The sequence below is a fragment of the Archocentrus centrarchus genome, chromosome 1 (genome assembly GCF_007364275.1).
Source record: "Archocentrus centrarchus isolate MPI-CPG fArcCen1 chromosome 1, fArcCen1, whole genome shotgun sequence".
In the NCBI taxonomy this organism is placed as follows: Eukaryota; Metazoa; Chordata; class Actinopteri; order Cichliformes; family Cichlidae; genus Archocentrus; species Archocentrus centrarchus.
In genome coordinates this window covers 3698910-3723645 of record NC_044346.1, presented here as the reverse complement: position 1 = coordinate 3723645, position 24736 = coordinate 3698910, and the positions used below count along the sequence as shown (strand labels likewise).

Sequence of the window (24736 nt, the reverse complement as noted above, 5' to 3'; positions counted from 1 at the left end):
ATAATAGGCAAATAAGCTGGAAAGAGGTTATGTATAAAATAAAGAAATGACCTGTTTTGCAAATATCATTATGATCCTGCATTATTGTAACTGCCCTATGTTGTTGACGTCATAGGACACAGTTAAATCCTTTTTGCCACTTAAAAGCAGCTTTTACCTTGTGAAGGAAATGTTCTTTATGCCTTAAAATTATTTCATGGCAGATACATTTGACTGATTATAGGTCATCAAGTCACTCATAGCAGTTTAAATACTGGCACACAATTTTTGGCAAAAAAAGAAAAGTCCCCTAAAAGGAGAAAGGCTCTACTGGCTTCTGTCTATGGGGCCGATTAAAACTAATAAAGTCTATTCAATGGACTAATAACAACCGAAGTGGGTGAAGTATAATGGTACCAGGAAAGATTCTGATACTCTGTAAAACCACCATATCTGATGCCATCTAAACAAACAACTTGTCATGGACCTGGGCCTTTTGCCCTGTAGTGTGCACTCTGGTCCTGTGTCTTAGTTTGCAGTTTGTTTGCTCCTAAACTGCTTTGCTGCAGCCTTATGCTAACCGTGTGAACAACCAGCAAATAAAGCTGAGAACTTTAAGTTTTGCCTCTGGAGTCTGTGATTTATGTCCTCTTCTTTCCTGCCTCTCAGTGCACACAACACAACTTGTGATTTTTAGTTTTCTCTTTTTGTAAGGATTTTAGATGTGCTGCTACACCCTGGCTTTTTCACTCAAATCATCAAAGAATTTCCCAAATATGGGAAAATATGCATTCCAAAGTTGCTCACATTAATTAAAATAGGCCTCTACAATTGTAGTAGATGTGCATTTTTAAAATCCACAACTGCTTATTGAGTGCAAATATTTGAATGGTTAGCTTGCAGGTCTTTATTCAACTAGGCACTATCTACAAACAACAGTGTTTGGAAGAGGAAAGGTTGTTCTTTGTTCGGGCAGAGCTCATTAGCACTGTGGCAGTTCTGTTCTAAAAGATCTGCTGGATGTGCTTCTGCAGAAGAGGGTTATAAACAGTGGGGAGATGAAACAGATGGAATCCATGCCAAGGACAGAGAAAGCACAAGAGCTGGTCGACTCACTGAATTTAGTTTGTAGAGACAGTTTGTCTTGAATGTTTTCTACTGTGTGAACACAACGTTAACTTTATCATTTTTGCCTGGCCGATAATGTCATAATGTTCAGTGAATGGGTGGGACCCAAAACGCAGGATTCTGAAAAACAGTGCACAAGTTTATTGTCTGATTCGGGTTTTGGGGCTGAACAGGAGAATCTCCAGATCCAGAACGGGTTCCGCTGTCCAAACAGGTCACTCCTCTCACTCTCGCCTCGGTGAGGGGAAAACACACACGATCCGGGTGGCCGCTGAATATCTGCGCAGACAGAAGAAGCATGTGAGCGATGAGTTCACAGTGCAGACAGTTAAACAGGAGCCGGTTACTGACGTGACTCGACTGACAATCCGGCGCTGACTGAATGACCCGCTTCTGCTTAAGAAGCCACAGCAAAGCGAGATAACGAGCCACAGGTGTGCACATCCTCTCCAGGTGTGCAATCAGCTCCCAGGAAACCCCGCCTCCGGTACACGAACTTCACACACACACACACACACACCACTGAGGAGAGGGAGAGAGCAAGAAGAGAACAGAACACCAATCTAAGCAGAACAGGCAGGCCCTGACAGGTAAAGCAGATTTAGCTTATATGTATGTTTACATATTTTATACTGATGGTTTTTTTTTGCAGTCCTCATCACCTTTACTGTTTTTGTTCTTAACTTGTGTTCGTTCCTGCTGTTTTTAATCACAGACTCCATGGATCACTTTGCGCTTGTATTGCATGAGAAGCATATTGTCACTATCCATAAAAACTAAAAAAGGACGAAATATTAGTTAATTAAAATTAGTAAAGACACCATTAACAAAACTGTCAACTTAAAGAGAATGATTTCTACAAAATAATACACTTGGCATTTAGAATTGGTCAAATCAAATTACCGTTGCACTATGGGTGTGAGTGTCAGCATGAATAGTTGTCTGCCTCTCTGTGTTAGCCCTGTGATGAACTGGTGACCTGTCCAGGTTGTACCCACCTTTCATTCAGTGAGAGCCAGGATAAAGTACAGGCCTGCAGCAACCCAGAACTGGATGAGCGCTTAAGGAAATGGATCGGTGAATGAATGGGCGGAAAGGACTTTTACTAAAGTGTACTGTACTGTTTCTTCTTGACAATATGACAAAACTCTAATTACATATTTTTTCAAGGTATTGCCTTTTCTTGGTAAGCTGATTACATAATTGCGATTACATGTAACCGCAATTAAGTAACTACTACCCAACCATGATGCTTAACACAGTCTTATTATGTGTTTACTGTAAACAAGCCATACTGATTTATTAAGTAGGCTTAAGTAGCATTTTACTTCAAAAATGAAAAGTTTGAACTTTAAGTTGCTAATTTACGCTGCATACATTTTTCAACAAGAGGACATCAGATCACTAGCAGACTCCTGACTACTCAAGGCACCTCTTCATAGCGGTCTACTTTTATCAATTACTTATCTGACAATAACTGTATGACTGTTATCTGATCAACGGAATAAAATGCCACAAGTTTGAGGTTTTTTTCTTTTTCTTTTTTTCTTTCAAGAAATCTATTATCGATAGATTTAGCCTTATACTTCAACGAGAAGCCAGGCATAAGTAGTAGATCAACGACAGTTATTGCTGATCAAAGATGAGAGCGGCGAGCTAGCTTAGCTACTTTAGCTAGCGTGATTTAATGTAGTCTGACGGGGTCGGATAACCACGATGGAGCGGCGGCGAACGACGTTGGCATAGTAGCTATAGTTGAATACCGTGATGCATTAAAAGGCGGTCGGTTTGGACACAGTAACTGAAGACGGACAACAACACGTTATGCAGTGAGTAGCGAGTTCCAACCGGCGATGTTGCGGAACTGAATTAATCCCGCTAAAAGTTTGGAGCAGCCAGGCCCGCTTCTAGCATTAGGAAGTTAGCCAGTTAGCTTGGTGTAGGCATCCTCTAATTTCGAAACTTGACAGCGTTACACTGGATGCCCAGTTCTTTGCTGACTTTCAGGATAGTTGGCACTTATCTTTGTACTGCTAGCTGGGCCGTTTGTAGTGATTATAACGTAAACACGTCAGCATGGCTTTGCTATGTAATTAGCTGCTAGAAGATGCTGTGCTCAAGAGGGTTAATTTGGTTATGGAGATGATGAATGGGAATTTTTAGTAGAGTCACAGACATGCATCATTTTTCGTAGTCCATTGTGAGCAAAAAAAAGAAAAAAAAAAAAAACGCTCAGCATATGCTTCCGACTTTTTGACAGCATGATAGAGAAGGTGCTGTGAAACATGCCAGGTGTCTGACATTGTGTAGCTTGTGCTTGTCAGGTCATGAAGCGGGTTCGCACTGATCAGATCCAGTATGCCGTGGCTCAGTACCTGAAGAGGAGGCAGTATGTGGACACTGACGGCTCCCTGAAAGGAGCCAAGCTCTACCAGTCACCCGAAGAGATGGCTGCCAGCCTCACGGGTAAGCTGAAGATGATGAGCGCACAGCCACAGAGTACTGAGAAAAGACTGATCACATGAAAACACTACATACCACACAGTATGTACTAGGCAGTCTTTGAACTACCAATTATGATAGACTGGCTTCAGCGCAAAGCTTAGCACTGTCACCTCACAGGAGCATGGGTTTGCTCCTTGTGGCCAGCCGGAGGCTTTCCATGTGGAGTTGCATGTTCTTCCTGGGCCTGCTTGGGTTTTCCCCATTTTGTCCCATGGTCCAGAAACAAGTGTTAGGTAACTGGTTATTGTGAATTGGCCATAGGCGTGAATATGAGACTGTGTAGTTGTCTGTTTTTCAGGTTTACCCCTGTGAGAAACTGGTGGCCTTTCCAAGGTGTACTTGTGACAGTTGGGACAGGCTCCAGCTCACCTGTGACTCTAGGATAATTGATTAAGAAAAAGGATCTACTATCAAAATGCAGTGTATGCATGTAATGCATCTGACACTGTGAATGTGGGCATTCTGTGTAATTAACACTTTTCCTGGTTGTATTTCTGCTTCCTTATCCTCTTCCTCTATGTCTGAGCAGTGCAGACAGAGTCAGGATGTTCCAACATCGTCTCTGCTGCACCCTGCCAGCATGATCCACAGCAATATGAGACTCAGTACTCCAAGCTGCGCACCTTTCTCTCAGGTAGGAGATCTACACTTTGAGTTTAAGATGAGTTTGGACTTACACATCTGTGAGTGTTCGTGTTTCAGTAGTTTACTCCTAAGTCCCACTTAAATAGTGGTAAATCTCCATTTTTGTCACTCTAAGACACAAAAGATTAAAAACAGTATATAAAATATAATGGATACATTTTATTTTTTCTTGTTTTTTTTTTTTGTAATTGTTAAATACATTACCTGAAAGATTTTACACAACAAACTTAACACATGACAGCAAACATTACTTGGGTAACATGAAGTATTGCACAGGAACATTAGGCAAGTAGAAAACAGGCAATTCAACAACAAAACAAGAGGACCACACAAGCAGCAAGACAAATGGATAATCCAAAACAAAGGGCAGAAAGACACAAAGGTTGTGAGATATTATTGGATTTTCTTTATGAAACATGATCGATTACATAGAATAGAATAGAATGCCTTTATTGTCATTATACAGGATGTACAATGAGATTGGAGGGCCACTCCTGTTCAGTGCCATACTGCTACAATTTTAAATATTTGCATTATTGTCTGATAGTTGTGCTTTTGTATTTAACACCCTTATGTGTTGTGCAGAAATGTTCAGACAGGTAAAATATTTGCTGTAAGTTTGAGTAGTTTTTAAAACGTTCAAGTCACGAGTTCTCCTTGGATGTATTGTGACCTTGTTTTTTATTACAAAAGCCTCATAATACGTTTTTATTTTTACTGAATAGAAGCAGACATATCCTGGGCAAAAGAGGTGAGCAGCATCCTCTATCCGCTCTTCGTCTACCTCCACCTGGACATGGTGCGTTTTGGACTGAAGGGGGCTGTAGATGGTTTTTACAATCGTTTCCATGGCGCCTTTCTTCAGGACAGCGAGCAGCGTACCATCATAGAGCAGCTCCGCCATGTTCTCAGCTTACAGGACATTGCAGCCAACCCCAAGCTGAGCGCTTTCCTAGAGCACAAATATGTGGTTCATCTGACGGAGCCAGCCTACAGCTACCTGCTGCGTTACCTGCAGAGTGAGGACAACAGCGCCCTCTGCAGGGCTCTCAGCGCACACCTGCAGGTGGAGGTCAGTGCCTCCAGGCGGACAGACTACCAGCTCTATGGAGCTGCTAGTGGGTCGACGGCTGCCCCGAACTCCACTTCCTCGTGGGCGGGAGTGGATGGAGCGGAGGGTGGAGACAGGGTGGAGGTCCCAGCGGGAATCCCGCAGAACGAGGCAGCCCTTGAGGCCCTGCAGGACTGCATCAAGAAAGTTCGTGAGGGACCCCCCTCGCTCACCACCGTCTGTTTTTACGCCTTCCACCACACAGAGCAGATGCTGAACACCGCTGAGGTCTCGGCTGACAGTCGGCTGCTGGCTGGTGGGTTTGACACCTCCACGGTGAAGCTGTGGAGCCTCCGTGCCAGAAAGCTTAAGGCCAGACCCCATCAGGCTGATGTGTCACACATCCACCTGGCATGTGATGTACTGGAGGAGGAAGTGAGTAGACTTTGTGATACGAGAGGCCTGCAACTATTGATTATTATCATAATATCATTTGTTTGTTCTTTTTTTAAATTTCTTTTAGTTTATTTTTGGTGTGTAGAATTTGAGAAAATGTAGGAAAATATTTGTAGGGCAATGGATGAGGACAGTGTTGAAGTGTATGGTACGAGTGGGTGTGAGCTTACATTAGTGATCGGCTCTGACCCCCTTCTTGTTTGCAGTAGTGATGGACAGGCTGACAGATGAGGTCAGGTAGGAGTCAGTGTGGACTATAATGTTTGCAGCTGACGTGATCTGTAGTACGGAGCAGGTAGAAGAGCACCTGGAGAGGTGGAGGTATGCTCTGAAGAGGAGAAATGAAAGTCGTTAGAGGACAGACAGAAAACGTGTGTGTGTGTGTGTGTGTGTGTGTGTGTGTGTGAGAATGAGAGGGAGACAGGTGCAGATGCAAGAAGCAGAGGCAGTGAAGGTAGATGAGTTTAAATACCTGGGGTCAAACCAACCAAAGACACGAGAGGTGAAGGCAGGGTGAAGCTAGTGGAGAAGAGTGTCTGGAAAGGGAAGGTTGACGAGATGTTATCGAGTAGAGATGCATCAGTTGCATTTTTCTTGGTTGTTCCCCATTTTGGTTTTTTACTTTTTGTTTGGTAAGTGTGACCTGTTGATACTGATTTTTTTTTTTTTTTTTTTTTTTTTCTTTTTCTTTCTAAAAAACTGAAACTGACAAGATGTACAAAGTAAAATCAGCTTTTCTTCAATGCAAAATATTATTTTCATAACAAAAGAAATGATTCCCCCAAACTGCAATAAGTTGAAACATCTGAAAATAAAGTGCTCTTCCACTGCAAAGAGGTGCACATAATTAACTGAAAATAAGTTGCTGTACGCCCACCTTTTACCTAACGAATTTAACCTTTCTAAACAAAGGCAGGAGTAATAGATTTATAGATTTTATTTTTCAGTATGTTTATAACTTCCCCAGACAACAGGGCCCTTTTTTTTTTTTTTTTTTTTTTTTTTTCTTTTTTTTTTAAACTCACCTCCATAATTTTCTCCTAACTGCTTTGATTCTTTGCTCATACCACGGCTGCTGGCTTGTGGCTACTTTTGAGCTCTGAGCATCTTTAATTTTAGCCACTTTGCCTCTGTTAGTTTCTTTAAAATGTCCATGTTCAGCTGGGTGAATTTGATTTAAGTGTCTGATTAGGTTTAGTGTTAGGAACGTTTTTTTTGCGGTGGTCTCCACATGATTTACTTTGGTGATCTTTGTGTCTTTACTCGCAGTGAGGAGCTTCCATACTTATGACACGTTAGCGTTTGGCTGTGAGTAGGCACCCAATTATTTGCCTGTACTGTAGTGGTCTGGGCCGAGAACACTGAAAATGGGCCAGATCTAGTCCGTGGCTGGTCGATGGGTGGTTTGTTTTGGTGATGGTGGCTCTAATAAGAAGACAGGAGGTGGAGATGTTAAGGTTTTAATTGGGAGTGAGCAGGAAGGACAAGATCAGAAATGAGTATCTCAGAGGGACAGCTCAGGTGGAGCGGTTTGGCAACAAGTTTAGAGAGGCAAGATGGAGATAGTTTTGACATGTACAGAGGAGGGAAGGTAGATATATTGGACACAGGGTGTTGAGTATGGAGCTGCCAGGCAGGAACAAAAGAGGAAGACTGCAGAGAAGATGTAGTGAAGGAGGACATGCAGAGAGTTCATCTCATGGCTCAAAAGAGCAAGATTATTAAAGTTAAAGACGTGAACACTTTTCATGAGTTTTTGAGCACGTTTCGGCCCTCAAAAAGGCGTTTTAATTTGAGGGAAAAATAAGAAATGGAGCGATTACGATAGGGCCTTTGCACGCTTCATACTCAAGCCCTAATAAATTATGTAGATTATCATAGAGTAAGCTACCTAGCAGGATATGAAGTAATTCATTGTTTCTTCCCAGGTGGATGAAGAAGACAGCTCAGGCAGCGAGATAAAGACTCTGCGAGGTCACAGCGGCCCGGTGTTTCGTACCGCCTTCCTCACGGACAGCTCCGGCTTACTCTCGTGCTCCGAGGACACAACCATCCGCTACTGGGACCTGGGCAGCTTCACCAACACAGTGCTTTACCAGGGTCACGTCTACCCAGTGTGGGATGTGGACGTCAGCCCCTGCAGCCTTTACTTTGCCAGCTGCTCCCACGATCGCACTGCCCGCCTCTGGACATTCTCCCGGACCTACCCGCTGCGGCTCTATGCAGGGCATCTTTCTGATGTTGACTGTGTCAAATTCCACCCAAACTCCAACTATTTAGCAACTGGTTCCACAGACAAGACTGTCCGACTCTGGAGCACCCAGCAGGGGGCGTCTGTTCGCCTCTTTACGGGCCATCGTGGCCCTGTGCTGTCACTCGCTTTCTCACCTAATGGGAAATACTTGGCGTCCGCCGGTGAGGACCAGCGGGTGAAATTGTGGGACTTGGCATCAGGGACTTTGTTCAAAGACCTGAGGGGACACACAGACAGTGTCACCAGTTTGTCCTTCAGCCCGGACAGCAGCCTGGTGGCATCCTCATCCATGGACAACTCAGTGCGGGTGTGGGACATCCGCAACTCCCACGGTGGGACGCCAGCAGACAGCTCGTCCAGCGAATTGGTGGGACTGTATACTGGAAACACCAGCAACGTGCTCAACGTCCAGTTTATGGCCTGCAACCTGCTGCTGGTGACAGGAACCGCTCAGGAGAAAGCAGAGCAGTAGCAGTAGAAGTTGAATGTGTCCGTATGTCTGTCTAAAGATGGGGTTTCTTTTATTTTTTTTTCTCTTACCTGAGAGCCTAAATGCCAGCACGTACTCAGGAGTCTGATTTTTGTTTTCCTCATTAGCTCTTGGCATGAAAACAGATACATGTTTGTTTTTCATCAAATCTCATTCTTCACAAACTGTCTTTCATTTATAGTTTATTTTATTTTAAATAAATTACCAAAGTCAATTCACGAGATGTCAGTATTGAAGAATTCCTCCGTTTCTAGTTTAGCTGATGGTTTAAAAGTGAATATTCAGTTTTTCTCTTGTGATGTAAAGCGGCGTCTAAAATGTAGGGAAATATTATGTTGGAATAATTAATCAGATTTGCCCAAAAGGAAAACTTTCACATTCAAACCTGAGAGGTGTACAATAAAGCAAGTTCAACATAGCCAGGCTTTATTAAATTAATCTATTTGTTTTACCACTTAGTGCTTCTCATTAGAGCTGCTAACTTTAAACTAGGTTTAAGAAGTGCATTCAGGTCTGCAGGTCTGACACTGTGCCACAGTGATGGAGATGTGGAGACTTGACAAAATGAAGCGTATTTTATTGAAATGAATAAATAACAAATCAACGGTATGTGTAAATTTTGCTGAAAATAAGGACTAAATATAAAAGCATATTTGCACATATTTTGCGTCACCACCTGAATCCATGTTAATTCCCGTTGGCCATTTGGCGCACACATGCATGCCTTCAGTCGGTGGCATCACTGCAGAAACGCTGCACAGGGGTGCTTATGATCGAGGCTTTCAGCTGAGAAGCAGTATTGTAATTGGAGTAGATTGGCCTCATAGGAATTGGTGAAAATGTGAAAATTGTTTGTTTTGAATGTATAAAGTTTTTTTGTTTTTGTTTTTTAAAAGCATAAGTTACCATGGTGACTGAACCACCTTCCTGACACTGAAAGCTAAACAAACCTTGCTAATCCACTAATCTTGCTTTGTGGTACACCCCTCTGATTAAAAAAAAAAAAACACAAACTCACATCTAAAAGTTTGTGGAAATTTGAACATTGTGGAACATCTACCGCCACTGTGCATTTTCTGTTTTCCACAGTTTATTGCTGTGCTGCGGCTCAGGGTTAGCACTTAGTGTGTATAGTCTGGAATATTGAGACTCTTATTAATCAGATTCAAATCAGAACATGGATATCAACGAGTTCAGTTCATACACAGGACCAAAATGAGCTGGGGTAGCTGAGTGTACAGAGTTTTGCACCATAGGTGACAATTATCCCAGAAAGTGAAATTTATTTGCACATCCTCACAAAGTCTAACTTGTCAGCCACTCCCATCTCTGAACCCACTGTGTGTGTTTGCATTGTGGCAGAGCAGGAAGTGAGCCGGCACGGCAGCTCTCACTGGCAAAGTAAATTCTGTTGACGCTCTGCTCCACACTGACGCTGGCAGGTTTCTTCTGAAAATTTCCCTTCATCCAGAAAGTTTCACGTCCACAGTTAATGTGCTGTTTAAAGGAAATTCATCCGCGTTTGTGCGCTCGTTACCCGAGTTAAGAAGTCGACCTGCTGACTCCTTTGTGTTGATGTGCTTTTAACTTGGAATGAGAAAAGAATACAGCTGTTACAAAGACAACGCTGCTCTGTGTGCCTAAACCTGTAGGTAGATGTTACTGCTCATAAATCACCGTTCTAACTAATCTAGGTCTCTATGTGGCAGGTAACTAATACTTACAACCTGATAAAGTATTAAAAGTAAGGAAAAATATGTGAATATTACTAATCAAAAAATTCTTAGGTTTTACCAAATATTTGATCTCAACAAACGGAAACTTGGCCAAAATTTTCACAGACTGCAACCGCACCGTAATCGGCAGTAATGATGACAGCAGCTTTCAAAGAAATGATTATGGACTCTTAATGTTTGTCTCTGACATTTATTGTTCTGTTTAGCTCACGCATCCACCCCTGACTGGTAGCTATTTTGCTAAAGGAATAATTGTTTTAGGGATTTAAAATGAAAAATGTGAAAGACTTGCATTTTCTTACTTCTCAGTTTTGAGGATTTGTGGGATTATTAAACTGATATTATGTTTGGTTTTTGGAAAGCTGGACAGACGAAACAACGTTTAAAAATCCCATCCAGTTCAAAGACTTTGGTTTTTAAAGGTCTTCAGGGACAAACATGAAAAGCAACAAGTTATTTGTGAACTAAGAGCAGAAAAACAAGTGGTTGTTGTTTCTTCTCACAGCAGCAGGTCGTGCCTGAGTCCGCCTGCTGCCAGTATGGGTGCAGATAGTCTTGTTGACATTTCTGAGGCTGTGTTTTTGCACAATTATGTGAATATCAGTAACTGTGCAATGAATAAAAATTGTAAATATACATTATTTTTGTAAACGTTCTTGGGTGCCACCCAGGTTGTGAGGGCTAACAAATACAGATATTCCTGGGTTGTTTTCATATGAAGTCTGGTTGAGGGTTTGATGTTAAATTCATAATTTAAAACTTTTTGTTCTCTGTAGCCCAAAAACGAGAAATAAACGACATCTTTTATCAACATCGGATTTTGTTCCACTTTAGTTCGGCCGTTGAAGCTGTTGTTCCACAAAAACTTTGACTTTGGCCATAACTCGACAACACTGTGACCTCGGCTGTTTAAACTCACACCACAGATGCTGCTACTACAAATCTTAACTTCGTTTGAATCTCCGAGACTCTAACCTGAAGGTAAAGGTCAGAGGTCAAAATCCGCAAACAATTTAAAGCTGGACTTGGACTTATATTTAGGGCGAAAGTCACTAATCAGCATACAAGTCCATACAAAGGATGCTGCTCAGCTCCTTCAGCCTTATGTTTTCAGTGCTTTTTTAAATGCATCTTTTTCAGCTATGAAAGGAATGCGGCGGCTGTGAGGCAGGAATGTGGATGCCATACCTGACAGTGTGAAGTGTCACACTGCTGTGGGTCAGATGGGCAGGGTGCAGCAGATACTATGCTGGCACACCCTGAATCTGTCTGCAGTGCTTAGAGAGCGAGGGAGGGACAGAGACGTCTGATCTGTAACCACAGCTCTGGGCTTAGAGACACCAAATGATAAGACGCTAAGGCCGATCCAGTTCTCTGTGTTTCCGTAGTTTCTATTATTTATTTATTCTGCTTTACATTGAGTCTGTGAGTGACGACATTAAGAGCATTTTCAACAATTTAGAGGACTACATAAAAAGTTAATGAATAAATAATAAGGGTGACCAAAAAAATCCTGACTGGCCTGCAGTGATTTGTTGCAGAAAAAAACATCAGTTATGGTCCCAGCTTGTCTCTCTGTTTCCTTACTACGTGAACGCCATGTGGCATTCAACACAATAAAAGTGTAAGCTGACATTTTAATTTAATCATTTAGCATTTTATTTATTTGTTCACATCGTTGACTCGGGTCAGTTTCATGGTAAAATAAGCAGCTGCTCTCTTTTTGGATCTGCTAGTCTAACAGATCCCAGTTAGAAAAACATCATTTCTACTTGTTGCAAAACCAGCAGGAATGAATTTTCCCAGTGTTTTGGAGCCCAGGCCTCACAACAGAGAAACAGATAAAGAGCAGAAACAAGACAGTGGTAGAGAGCCACGAGGGGTGAGGTTCACTGCCTGAGGAGGACAAACCAGTTTCTGTGTGGAGGGTGTGGATCTTTCAGCCCTACCCACCTGTCAGACTTGTCCCTGCATCAAACACTCTGCAGCGCTGCATCACGCTTCACCTCACCTGCTTCTCCACGCACTGAGGTTCTTCCCAAAAGAGAAAAAGAAGAAGAAGAAGATGCCTCTCCAATCTTCTCTGTCCGGCAGGGACTCCAGCTCGGGCCAGGCTGAGAGCACGCAGTCAGATGGGAAATCCTTTGAGCAGCTGAGGCATGAATGTCTCCTAAAGGGGGTCCTGTTTGAGGATCCGGACTTTCCTGCCAATGGCTCCTCGCTCTTCTTCAGCCAGAGTGTTCCTGTGCAGATTGAATGGAAGAGGCCCCGGGTAAGCAGGCACAGAACGTTCTTACGCTCAAACGTGCTCTTTGAATCTATAACCTGTGGCACATTTGAATTCAAAATGCTAAATGAATTAATATGGTTCATCTAATGATGATGTTGGTCATATTGTCAGATTTATCATCTCTCAGTAATTGTTTTCAAACTCATGTTCACGATTCAAATGCATCTAAATGAACGCACTGCTGTCTGACAGCCGTCCGTGTCAGGTGACTTAAAAAGCGCCGACAACATTAGAAGACGCATTGCTGTTATTATGGCACTCAAAAAAATGAAAGTTTATCCAAAGAATGTTTTTATTACTTTAAATATAAACCAAGCTATTAAACGGTGGTAAATGTAGCTGCGAAACCAGTTCTGCAAGGAAACTGTGTAAATAGAGCCGAGTGCAGGGGCAGCTTGTACTCTTCGATCCGACTTTTCTGAAGTAAAAGTGGAGGTGGTGGTGGGGGGTGTGCAGCTGCTCTGAAGAAGCGTTAGCTGATCAGCTTTATATTTATATTATTTTAGCCTCATTATCTTTACCTGTTAACATACTTGCAGCACTGACCTCATTAGAGCAAACCGTCAAACTCACAACTCATATTCGTTACAATTACTACACATTTCTGTCCTGGGTGTGTGTCTGTGTGCCGTGTACTTTGTGTTGCAGCGACTGGGACTTCAGGCCGATTAATATGCCTGGAATGTGAACACACCTATCAAACACACCAGTCTCCCCAAACCAACCAGTTTCTTTTCCTGTTTTGTGACCCTTCAACAGGAGATCTGCAAAAACCCAAAGTTCATCTTAGATGGCGCAGACAGAACAGACATTTGCCAAGGACAGCTCGGTTGGTATTCAAGTTACCACCTTAAGTGCTGTTAAATCTTCAATCTTCATATATTTCATTGATTTAATAATAAGGCACCTTTTTAATCACAACAGGGGACTGCTGGCTGCTGGCAGCTATTGCTTCTTTGACCATGAAAAAAGAAGCCCTGGCCAGAGTCGTACCCCCCGACCAGGACTTTGATAACAGATATGCCGGCATCTTTCACTTCCAGGTAAAACTCTCCTGATCATAATATCTTAAACTCTACAAAGATGTATACATCCTGCAGTTGTTCCTGGAATAAGCAGACGTGTGAGATAACCACAGGCAGGAAGATGACATGTTTACAGAAGTGGCATGCATTTAAAATACTGTGCTTCAGGGACTCTAGAAATGGCTTTTTGAATAATCATTTTAACGGCTTACTCTGTGCTCCATTTAAGATGGTTAAATTCTTATCATTTATCCACTGAGAGATCAGCACACACTGTATATTGCAAAACAAATGCAGTGTCATCAACCCAGGTTTCAAAATACAACCCCAAATCGAAAAGAGTTGGGACAGAGTAAAATGTAAATAAAATCTGAATGCAATGATTGATAAATCCAATCAACTCACATTTTATTCACAATAAAACACAGAAAACAGATCAAATGTTTAAACTGAGAACATTTTAAGAAAAATGCTGGTTCATTTGGAATATGATGGCAGAAACATGTCTCAGAAAGGCTGGGACAGGGTGATGCTTACCACTGTGCAGCATCCCCTCTAACAACAGTCTGTAAACATCTGGGATTCTAGCTGCTCAACAGTCCTGGGTCTTCTTTGCTGTGCTTTTCATGTCATGATGCACCAACTTTTTTCAGCTGATGAAAGGTCTGGACCGCAGGCAGGCCACTTCAGCATGCAGACTTTTCTGCTGCAAAGTTTTTAACCTGCATTTATGCACGTCACGGTGAAATGCGCTCCCAGACCCTGGAAGTGTTCCTGAGCCCATGCAGCTATTTCCATGACAGAATCATGCCTGTTTTTAATGTAGTGCTGACTACCACTATTGATGTTTGGCCTTGTCCCATCCACACAGAAATTTCTCCAGATTCTCAAAACCTGTTGATGATATTATGAACAGTAGATGATGAGATTTGCAATGCAGTTTAACACTGAAGAACATCATTCTGTAATTTGTGTTTTGTAGATCAGTGAAGCTTGGCCCAGCTTTAACTTCTGAGAAACTTTCTAAGACGCTATTTTTATATCCATATCAGCCAGTTAAACTAATTGGCTTCAAAATGTTCCAGCCGTTTCTTTTTAGTACCACTTACTGCTCCAGCCTTTTCTTGCCTTTATTGATACATGGTGCCGGCATCAAATTTAAATTGAGCCGGCATCTTAAATGAAATAGCAAAAATGTCTCAGTTTAAACATTTAATACATTTTCTATTGTGAATAAAATAAGGTTTGTAAGAGACTTGCAAATCATTGCAGTCTGCTTTTATTTACAAAGCATCCAATACATTTTTGGAGCTGGGATTGTAAAAGTACAGCAACATAAACCAAAAAGCACAAAGCATTTCAGCCTGAAAGAAACCAAGAACACAGTTTTACAGTCTACATTATTTTAGATGAAGACATATTTTCTTCCCATTCAGTGAAATCAATGAAGGCAGGGAGCTCACAGGTACCTACACTGTTACACTGTCTTGTGACATGTTCTCTGTTGTTCCTTTAGTTCTGGAACCACAACAGATGGCTGGATGTGGTTGTGGATGACAGACTGCCAACAGTGAGGAATCAACTCATCATGCTTCACTCTGCCTCCCAAAATGAGTTCTGGAGTGCTCTGCTGGAGAAAGCCTACGCCAAGTAACATCACTTACTTCCTTTCATATCTGCCGAGTAACATCGCTCCATCCGTTATTAAACTCAGTGTGTTTAACTTTTGTCTGCATACTCCGTTTATCACATGCATATTAAACACTGTGATGTTTTTTTTCTGTTTATTTTAGAATGCATGGCAGCTATGAGTCCCTGAAGGGCGGCAGCACGATGGAGGCCATGGAGGACTTTACTGGTGGCGTGGGCGAAATGTACGAAACCAAGGCTGCTCCGAGCAACTTGTTCACGATCATGAAGAAGGCCCTGGATCGAGGCTCAATGATGGGATGCTCTATTGATGTAAAAAAAATAAAATCTTGTATCAAAAATTTGCCTGTGAGGTTTACTCAGAACATCAACTCAGCTATTGTGTTTTAACTCACACTGGGTGGTTTCAGATCACCAGCTCTGCAGAGTCTGAGGCCAAGACATCCACGGGCCTGGTGAAAGGACATGCATACTCCATCACAGGCCTGGAGGAGGTAAGACGCCGATGTAATAGTCTCAATCTCCGCAGCAGATAATAAATAATACAAGTAATAAGGGAAAACCATAAAAAGCTTCCTTGATAAAAGATGCCGTCATACAACAATACATTTGTGACTTAGATCTTTTACCGTTAAACACTAAAGCTTTCAAAGGACAAAATGAAAAAATTCTCCAAAGAAACACGAATTACATTTAGATTTTAGTCAAACAAAGCCCAAATTACAAACTGAAGAATATCTGCTTTTCATCAATGTAGTCGTAGATTTTACTGTCACAAAACACTTTTTGTTGGCCTTTCAGGTGAATGTCAGAGGTCAGAAGGTGCAGCTGATCCGGATTAGAAACCCCTGGGGAGAGGTCGAGTGGAACGGTGCCTGGAGTGACAAGTAAGGAAAAAGAAGCATTTATTTTGACTTTGAAACTATATATGCATAATATTCCCGTAGTCTTTTTGCACATCTCTGTAGTCTCTGATCACATGTTGTATTACCTACTTTCAGTGTAGTTGTTGGTCTGTTTGAGTCTTTAGATGGATGTTTTGGATGTCCTTGTGGGGTTTTTTTTTGGGTTTTTTTGCATATACATTTAATCATTCTGTGTTATGATACAATCTTTGTTGACTTTCCCAGAAGAATCAGTGACTGCCAAGCAGAGGCTGTAGCTCATGGACCAGCAGGCCCATCGACCTTTGTACTGACTTGCACTTGTTCTTGAAAAGAACAAGGATATCAATAATATTCAAATCTATGAAGTCTCATATTTGTATCAGTTCAGAAACTAAAGACGTGATTTTCAACACATCAAAAAAAAAAAAAAGGATTAATGATTAATTTAATTAATGATTCTTATTTTGTTGGTTGTACTTTTTCTCTGATCCCTGCTAAAGTTTTAAATTATCTTCTGGATTTTCTCAGTTCCAGAGAGTGGAATTATATTGACACGGCAGAAAAAACTCGCATACTGCAGAATTCAGCTGAAGATGGTGAATTCTGGTGAGTCCACATTATGAAGACGTGTGTAGCTGTCTACTAATTTGCCTCAAGATTGTCATGTATTACTTTTGCACATGCAGTGTATGAATGTAGTAATGGAATGAAATAAAATGTTAAAATGTCATGCTACTGTGACGTGGACAGAAAACTATCATTTTGGACCATGGAGCTTTTCATTTAATCTAGATAACTGTGTTTTAGGCACTTTTAAGCACTTAAATCTACAATTTAAAACTTTCTAATTATCAGATGGATGACTTTTTAAAAATTCACCCCCAGTACATTTACATAAATTCAAGGATGACAATGTTGTTGCTGTTTGTGACTCCAGGATGGAATTTGAGGACTTCAGGAGAAACTACGATAAAGTGGAGATTTGCAACATGACTCCTGACTCCCTGACTGATGACACAAAGCAACAGTGGGAAGTCACCGTGTTTGAGGGAAACTGGATCCGTGGCTCCACTGCTGGAGGCTGCAGGAACTACATTGGTGAGACCACAAGTCAAACATTTTCCCCTCAGAACACTGTCAGACATGATTGGATATTTCATTTTCCTTTTTGGTATTTATCTGTTGGCATTAAATGGCTCAAATGCACAATTCCGTTGCATTTCTATCTCAAACTTATCTTTCTAAAGCGCCACATTTTTAATCTGCAGACACATTTTGGACCAACCCTCAGTTCAAGCTGGCGCTGGAAGATACTGATGATGATGATGATGTGTGCAGTGTGGTGATCGCGCTGATGCAAAAGAACAGACGAAAACTGAGAAAAGAAGGCCTGGACATGGAGACCATCGGCTTTGCAGTGTATGAGGTCTGAAAGAAATGTTTGAGCCTTAGTTATTATGTTTTCCTAGTATTAGTGTTAGTATTTAGTCTAACACTATGGATGGGTTATGAAGGTAATAAAAAAAAAGTAATGAAATTATATTCAAGACTAGATAAGATACACTTTATCCAAACATTTGGGAAAATTACTGTGTTATGGCAGCCAAAACAAAATAATTAAAAGTAGTGGAGTAGTGCAATTAGTTAAGCCAGTTTTAGCTAACTCACTTTGAACATTAGAAACATGTAATATGATATTGTCAGCAAAGATCTAGATAGTGCACTTTAACAATTATTTATTATGTTATCATAATTAGCAGGGGACCTAATACTGGTCCTTGTGGAACACCTTTCCCAGCATTTTTCAAAAGATTTTTGTGGCATTAGTTTAAAGTATCCATGAACTGACTCAAAGAAACTGAAATATTTTTAGGAGAATAATAATAATATTAGCAAAAATGTAAGACGTTTGTAGCACATGTTAAATATATGAATTTGTTCAGGCTCCAGATGGTGAGGACCATGTGGGGAAAGATTTCTTCCGTTACAATGCATCCAAGGCTCGCAGCAGAACCTACATCAACTTGCGGGAAGTGGCAGAACGTTTCACACTGCCTCCTGGAAAATACCTGGTGGTCCCCACCACTTTCCAGCCCCACCATGAGGCTGACTTTCTTATCCGTGTCTTCTCTGAGAAGAAAGCTGAAGCTTTGTGAGTGTGCAGCTCTGATTCTGAGATGAAACTAAAACAGGAAACACAAAATAAAAGCAATGTGAAACTTAAAGAAAATTAAAAGAAAACCATACAGACTTTTTAGGGTATCATGGCGTGTTTGTGTGTCTGATGTTGGCTTTTCTAATCGAGCAAAATTACTGGGGTTTCACTGATACTGCTAGGTGTCATTGCGCCTTTCTTGACAACTTGTGGTTTTTCTTCACAGAGAGATGGGAAGCAAAGTTGATGCTGACCTGCCAGATGTGAGTAGATAACCAAGAGCCCAATTAGCTCCTCGGTTAATTAAGCTGCTAAACGTGCTTACACTGATGCCGTGTTGTTTCCACCAGCCACCCATGCCGAGCCCTCCAGAGGAGGAGACGGCTGAGGAGAAAGGCCTCAGAAGACTGTTTGACCAGCTGGCTGGTGAGGTAAGAAAAGCAGGGTAACAGTGTTCAGGGCATCCTTCATTTACAGAGCATCGTCCAGTGTTGGAGGGAATGTTGTGATACCTGCTCCAGTCAGTTTATTCCAGGGCAGGATTCCTAACATCTTTGCATTTATGCATCAACATAAACAAAACAGTTTTCAGACCATGTATCACTTATTTATAATCTTTTATAATGAAAATACACAATTAAGGTTGCTGTAGTAGTTATGAAGCACCATTTCTGAAAGAATAGGGAAATTTTGAGCTTCCATTGTTTTGGTTTTACAGTACACTAGAGTGTACAGATGTCATAAAAATACTCACAGTATACAACCTGCTTAGGTCCAACCGTAGAGTCTTAAATTAAAGACTAGATGAGTCAGATATGTTTCTGACATATTAAGAGTTGTTAAGTATGGGAGCATTCCTCACATGAACAATAACTTCAGTACAAATTAATGATGATTTTTCTGCCATAAGGAAATAATTTACTCTTGTACTAGAGAAAGCTCTTCAACAAAAAAGTGTTATATTATGTTACAATAATAAGGGAGTGACAGTTTTTTTTTTTCAAATAGAGAAAATTACATTTAAGGATAAACACCACAAACTCTAAAAGGTTTTCTTATCTACGGGGCAAGAGTTGGTTATATTTTGACAAAAAGCTCAGACCTGCAAATGACCTTTATATTTTCTTTGTTCTACATCTGTTGTGATATATTTTTGGTACTGTTAATTGCAGGACCAGGCCATTTCTGTCACAGAGCTTCAGCAGATGCTAAATGGTGTCCTCAGCAGGAGTAAGTGAATGAAAGGTTTTTGTTTTTTCAAACTTGTTTCCAGTCCATTTTCTTGATCTTTTTAATCTGCATTTAGTAATTACGTCTCCTGCAATTAAGCTATGAATACCTGACAGTCTTTGAAGTTTAAGTTGTTTGTCTCTTATAATGAAATCATTTGTTGAAAGCAGGATCTAAAGGTAATTCCTCCTGAAATGTTTTTGTTGGAAACTCTTTGAAAATGTTTTGTTCTCTATTTATTTAAGAAGAACAAGCAAAGCAACAAATTTACAAAACTGCCAAAACAGAATTAGATTTTCTCATCTTGATACCTTATATTAATGGTCAGACGTGAACAAAAACTTGGGTTTTTGTGTAGAATAATAACCCATAGCTATGTATTTGAATAATGTATCACTAATTTAACCTTTTGTCATCAGGAAAAGAGATCAAATGTAACGGCCTCAGTCTCAGCACCTGCCACAGTATCATCAACCTTATGGATGTATCCTTTCGATTCAATGACTCATTTTGTGCTTGTGATTGTGGTTTACATATATATGTATAGGTTGACATATTAGCATCTGATTTCATTGCTGTCTCTAGTGCATGCTTTACTAAAAAATATTAATATTTTTGCCAGTGTATCAATATTGCATTGCATGACAAAGTGATCTGATTGATTTTAGTATTGATATTTTGTCCCTTGGTGTCGAAATGTGGCCCGGGTGGGGGGTGATTCCTTGGTGGCGATGAACAGTTTTGCTAGTCGCTGTGCTAGCATACCTGCTAAAGTTTCCTTCTTCCGCCGTTAGAATGAATCCGGTGTTCTGCATAACCTCTCTCCCAGGCCATTCGCACCTCTACAGTTTGATAACCACTGTGTTAGCTAAATAACAGAACTTCAATTCAGTTCAATTTCATTTATATAGCGCCAAATCACAACAAATAGTTGCCTCAAGGCGCTTTTAATTGTAAGGTAAAGACCCTACAGTAATTACAGAGAAAACCCAACAGTCAAAACGACCCCCTGTGGGCAGCACTTGGCGACAGTGGGAAGGAAAAACTCCCTTTAACAGGAAGAAACCTCCAGCAGAACCAGGCTCAGGGAGGGGCAGTCATCTGCTGAGACCGGCTGGGGCTGAGGGAAGAGAGACGGGACAAAAGACACACTGTGGAAGAGAGACAGAGGTTAATAATAACTAGTGATTAAACGCAGAGTGGAGTATAAACAGAGTAAAAAGAGGTGAATGAAAAGAAACACTCAGTGCATCATAGGTAGCCCCCAGCAGCTTAGACCTATTGCAGCATAACTAAGGGCTGGTTCAGGGTCACCTGATCCACCTGATATTTTGCCATTCACTTTGCAAGGTGCTTAAGACCTGGTTTGGGGGGCCAATCAGCATCAATTTCCTGAGGTTTTACTTTTTGTGATTGATGAAAATGCATGGCTTTGATATTCAGAGTAAGCTGTTTACCACAATGCTTTTTAAAGTTTTTTCTTGACACAGCAAACCAGGTGGACAATACAGGAAAGATTGAGTTCCAAGAATTTAAAGTCTTCTGGGAGAGGATGAAGAAATGGCTCGTATGTATTGATTTATATGAACATGAACTCTGCAATGAAGGTTCAGTGGGCTCAGGCTGTTAAACACCAACCTGTGTTGTTGCAGATGCTCTTCCTATCCTTTGACACAGACCGGTCAGGAACGATGTCATCCTATGAGCTTCGCTCCGCTCTCAAAGCTGCAGGTGAGAGGTCCCAGGGCACTTTCTCAGCTCCTGATGCGTGCTGTTTTTCTTATTATTTTTATTCTCCTGTTTTCTCATCTTTTTCATTGGGAGACATTTTTAGTTGTATATTTTCATGTGTGCGTTCATGCAAGAACTATTTATTGTGTATACATATGAAGATGTTTATCCAAATGCCATTTTTTCAACATTAACAAATTCAAAGACCACTTCCTTGTTTTTTACAACTCACACCAATTCTTAGAATGGTGTTTTGTCAGCCTTGTATCTGTGACAAGTAAACAAGCCCCTCTCACTAAGCATGGCAATGAGATGCACTTAATAGCACTCAATAAAGCTCATCAGTGGACGTGTGAACACTAAATTCTTTTTCTGGAAGAGAATATTGTATACTTGTTACTGTAAGTTATTGAATACATATATATAGGCATATAGAACCAACAGAACCCATTATGTTTCCTGGCTTGAGTTGCTCTGCCAGGCTTTCACTGCAGCCACTTTCAGTTGCTGCTTGTTTGTAAACCGTGATAATCACGATTGTGGACTTTGGTAGTGACACACCGGCCTCCTCAAGAGTGTTCTGTACTTGGTTAGATGTTGTAAAGTTGTCTTTCTTAACCGTGGAAATTATTTTTATCATTATGTACTTTAGAATACTTTAGAATACTTTTCCCGCTCTTTGGGTATGATCAGTTGCTTGAGCCTAAATCGCTAACTGGACAGCTAACTTTGAAAGCTAACTGAAAGCTAACTGCTGCTTTTTTCCTGATGAAGGCATGCAACTGAACAACCAGCTCCTGCAGCTGATGGGACTGAGGTATGCTAACGAGAGCCACGAGATTGACTTTGATGGCTACCTCAACTGCATCGTCCGTCTGGAGAACATGTTCAGTACGTAGAGAAGAACACATTAAAATATGGGTTTGTGGTTTGGTACACTGGGTTCACAATAACTACATTAATGCTTTAAAATCAGAGTGAACACTTCTTGGTGTGTTTCTTATCCAGGAGTTTTCCAGGCTATGGACAGATCAAATAGGGGACGGGTGAGAATGAACATCATGCAGGTAAAACCATAAACACGCCGCCCCTGAGTCCTGACTTTATTTTACTGTACCTTGAATATCTGATGGATCTGCTCATCCCAGTCCTGTGATAGTCAGTTTGTCAGACTTTCTATACTTCCTTGCTCTCCTAATGGTTAACCAGCTTTAGGATGTAAAGCTCTGAGGCTCCATGTATCTGCACGTCATTTTGAATTGACTTCACTGTTTCCTCTTTGCATTACAGTTCCTGATGTTGTCGATGAACATATGAGGAGAAACCGAAAGGAAACGGAGACCGGCAGAGGAGCGAAACACAACAGACCATCTCAGAGTGAAAGGCCTTGAATAATCAGGCTGATGCATGTTGATATATAGACTCTGCCATGTTTCAGGTTCTGTGCTGTTATTTGAACATGTAATGTTAAAATACACTGCCTGAGCTAAAGTTTTCGAATGGGGGTGGTTTATAGTTTTGGTCTCAGTCATGAGTCCACCTGCAGGTATTCACTGCCACTGGCAACGGTACAAGTCTGTGAGCTAAATTCAGCAACCACTTGTGTAGGACAGCTGGGAGTATAAAGCAGCCAAGTTGAATTAAGATGAAAATCTTAAGATAAGTGTGACTGCACATCCTGGGACTGGAATAGGAACACTTTTGAGCTTGCCCTAGAATTTTATCCATATGTCACAACGTCCAGCAGTTCACAGGGAAAAGGATGATAAACAATCAGTTTGGCAAAGATTACAGTACAAAGTACAAACACTGGGGAAAAGGGGGAGAAAAAAAGGATATGCATGTGCCTTAATTTGAAAAACGAGCTGTCACAGGAAGGCAAGCTTCTCCTTGGGTTCCTTGACCCTCCACACCCCAAAAAAAAAAGTAAGTTCTCAGAATTCAAGTTAGCAGTGAGCACATGAATGAACTCAAGCGTGCCATAAGCAGAAATTCTCCCGTGCCTGCTGGTGTCTTGGTACTACACAGACAGCTGCTGAATTTGTGCTTAGACTGCAAACGGCAGTGAATACCTGCATGTGCGCCATGACAGAAGTCTAACACTTTAGTGCTTAAACTAAAGTTTGCTGACTTAAGCTTTTGGACAAAGTATTGGTTTATTTTTCTGCTCCGTGCTTGAATGGGAATGATTTTAATATAAAATATAATAAAACTTTGCTTTTGTCTTTCCTCTTCCATTATTCATCTCAGAACCGCTCAAATGTATCTTGTGAGAGCTTGGAGGCTAAATCAAGCCAGATTTTTGGTGGATTTGTTATCGTGCACTTTTACATTGTTGTAATTTGACTAAATAAACATGTCTAAATAGCTGTTTACATTTAATACAAGGATCATAGCTAGCTCTATGATGACTTGAGTAGTTGCAGTTAAAGTTACAATTAGTTCTTCAAATTCAAACAGTTCAATATTTTATTCAGGATATAAAATTTGTTTTTTTTTGTTTTTTTTAATATTGTGTGTTTTCAAGCTGCACCAAAGAAAGTTGTTAGGTTGATCATTATAATAAATACAAACAATCAGTGTGAAAGCTGCCTGGAGTGCAGACTGAGTAGGGATATTGTTTTGAAAGACCAAAAATGTTGACTGAAGTGGAAAAACGGGCTCAGAATGATATTAAAGAAAAGTGTTTGCACTGTTATACTCTTAGTAACTGTTTACGCTGTTTCAAAATGGGACGTATCAAAATGAATTCTAGGGAAGTGGATTGCTGCCACCCAGTGCACAGTGACTGCACCTACATGAGGCTTCACTGCATTTGCTCAGAGACAGTAAAAACAAACCTGAGGATGGTAAATGGACTAGTTCTTATATAGTGCCAAAGGATCCTTGGGCAAGATCCTGAACCCCGAGCTGCTCCTGATGCATTCATCAGAGTGTGATTGTATGTGTGAATGGGTGAATGGCACATGCTGTATAAAGCACTTTGAGTGCTCACATAGAGAGTCCCACTCCATTTACCATTTATTTGCAGACAAAGCACTAAAAGCAGGATTACATCAGGGATCAGCTCTGCGCTCCTTCTTGTTTGTGATGGTGATGGACAGGCTGACAGGTGACGTCAGGAAGGAGTCTTGAGTGTGACAGAATAATAGCAGTAAGAGTGAAAGAGAAGGACGACACGGTGGGAGCGAGCAGAGAAGCAGCAGTTGAAATGTTCTTGGTTGTGCCCCATTTCTGATTTCTAAGAACAAAAACTGACACTATGTAGAAACAAAAATCATCTTGTTTATTTTGCTAAATATTATTTTCAAAACAAAAGAAATGATCCCCTCAAACTGCAGTAAGTTGCAGGGTCTTCTCTCACTGACACATCTATTGTAAACAGGTACAAATAGTTAACTGAGAATTAGTTGCTGTACGCCCACCTTTACCTGACATATTTTCCCTTGCAGAGCAAAGGCAGGAGCAACAGAGTTATATGTTTTATTTTATAGTATAACCCCCAGACAACAGGGCCGTTTTCT

The 24736-nt window shown here is 41.0% G+C and overlaps 2 protein-coding genes across 5 annotated transcripts; both read left to right on the top strand.

The window, feature by feature from the left end:
- The first annotated feature begins 2734 nt into the window (after positions 1-2734).
- On the top strand, positions 2735-11055 carry taf5l (TAF5-like RNA polymerase II, p300/CBP-associated factor (PCAF)-associated factor). 4 transcript variants are annotated; one of them, XM_030742669.1, is made up of 5 exons: positions 2735-2936; positions 3432-3573; positions 4142-4246; positions 4983-5743; positions 7693-11055. In XM_030742669.1, exons 2-5 carry the CDS (start codon positions 3435-3437, stop codon positions 8488-8490), a joined length of 1803 nt encoding a protein of 600 aa, XP_030598529.1. In that variant the 5' UTR covers positions 2735-2936; positions 3432-3434; the 3' UTR covers positions 8491-11055. The 4 variants fall into 4 exon arrangements, with proteins under 4 accessions (XP_030598529.1, XP_030598545.1, XP_030598536.1 ...); XM_030742685.1 differs by having other exon boundaries at positions 3418-3573; XM_030742676.1 differs by lacking the exon at positions 2735-2936 and adding an exon at positions 2943-3177.
- A 1182-nt stretch (positions 11056-12237) lies between these two features.
- Positions 12238-23560, top strand: capn9 (calpain 9). Its single transcript, XM_030732657.1, has 20 exons — positions 12238-12516; positions 13294-13363; positions 13459-13577; positions 15076-15209; positions 15353-15521; positions 15620-15703; positions 16011-16096; positions 16625-16702; positions 17034-17194; positions 17365-17522; positions 18040-18248; positions 18478-18514; positions 18602-18682; positions 19424-19481; positions 19901-19965; positions 20980-21048; positions 21134-21212; positions 21987-22103; positions 22221-22279; positions 22503-23560. The coding sequence occupies exons 1-20, from the start codon at positions 12310-12312 to the stop codon at positions 22527-22529; spliced, it is 2067 nt and encodes a 688-aa protein (XP_030588517.1). The 5' UTR covers positions 12238-12309; the 3' UTR covers positions 22530-23560.
- Positions 23561-24736: the final 1176 nt, after the last annotated feature.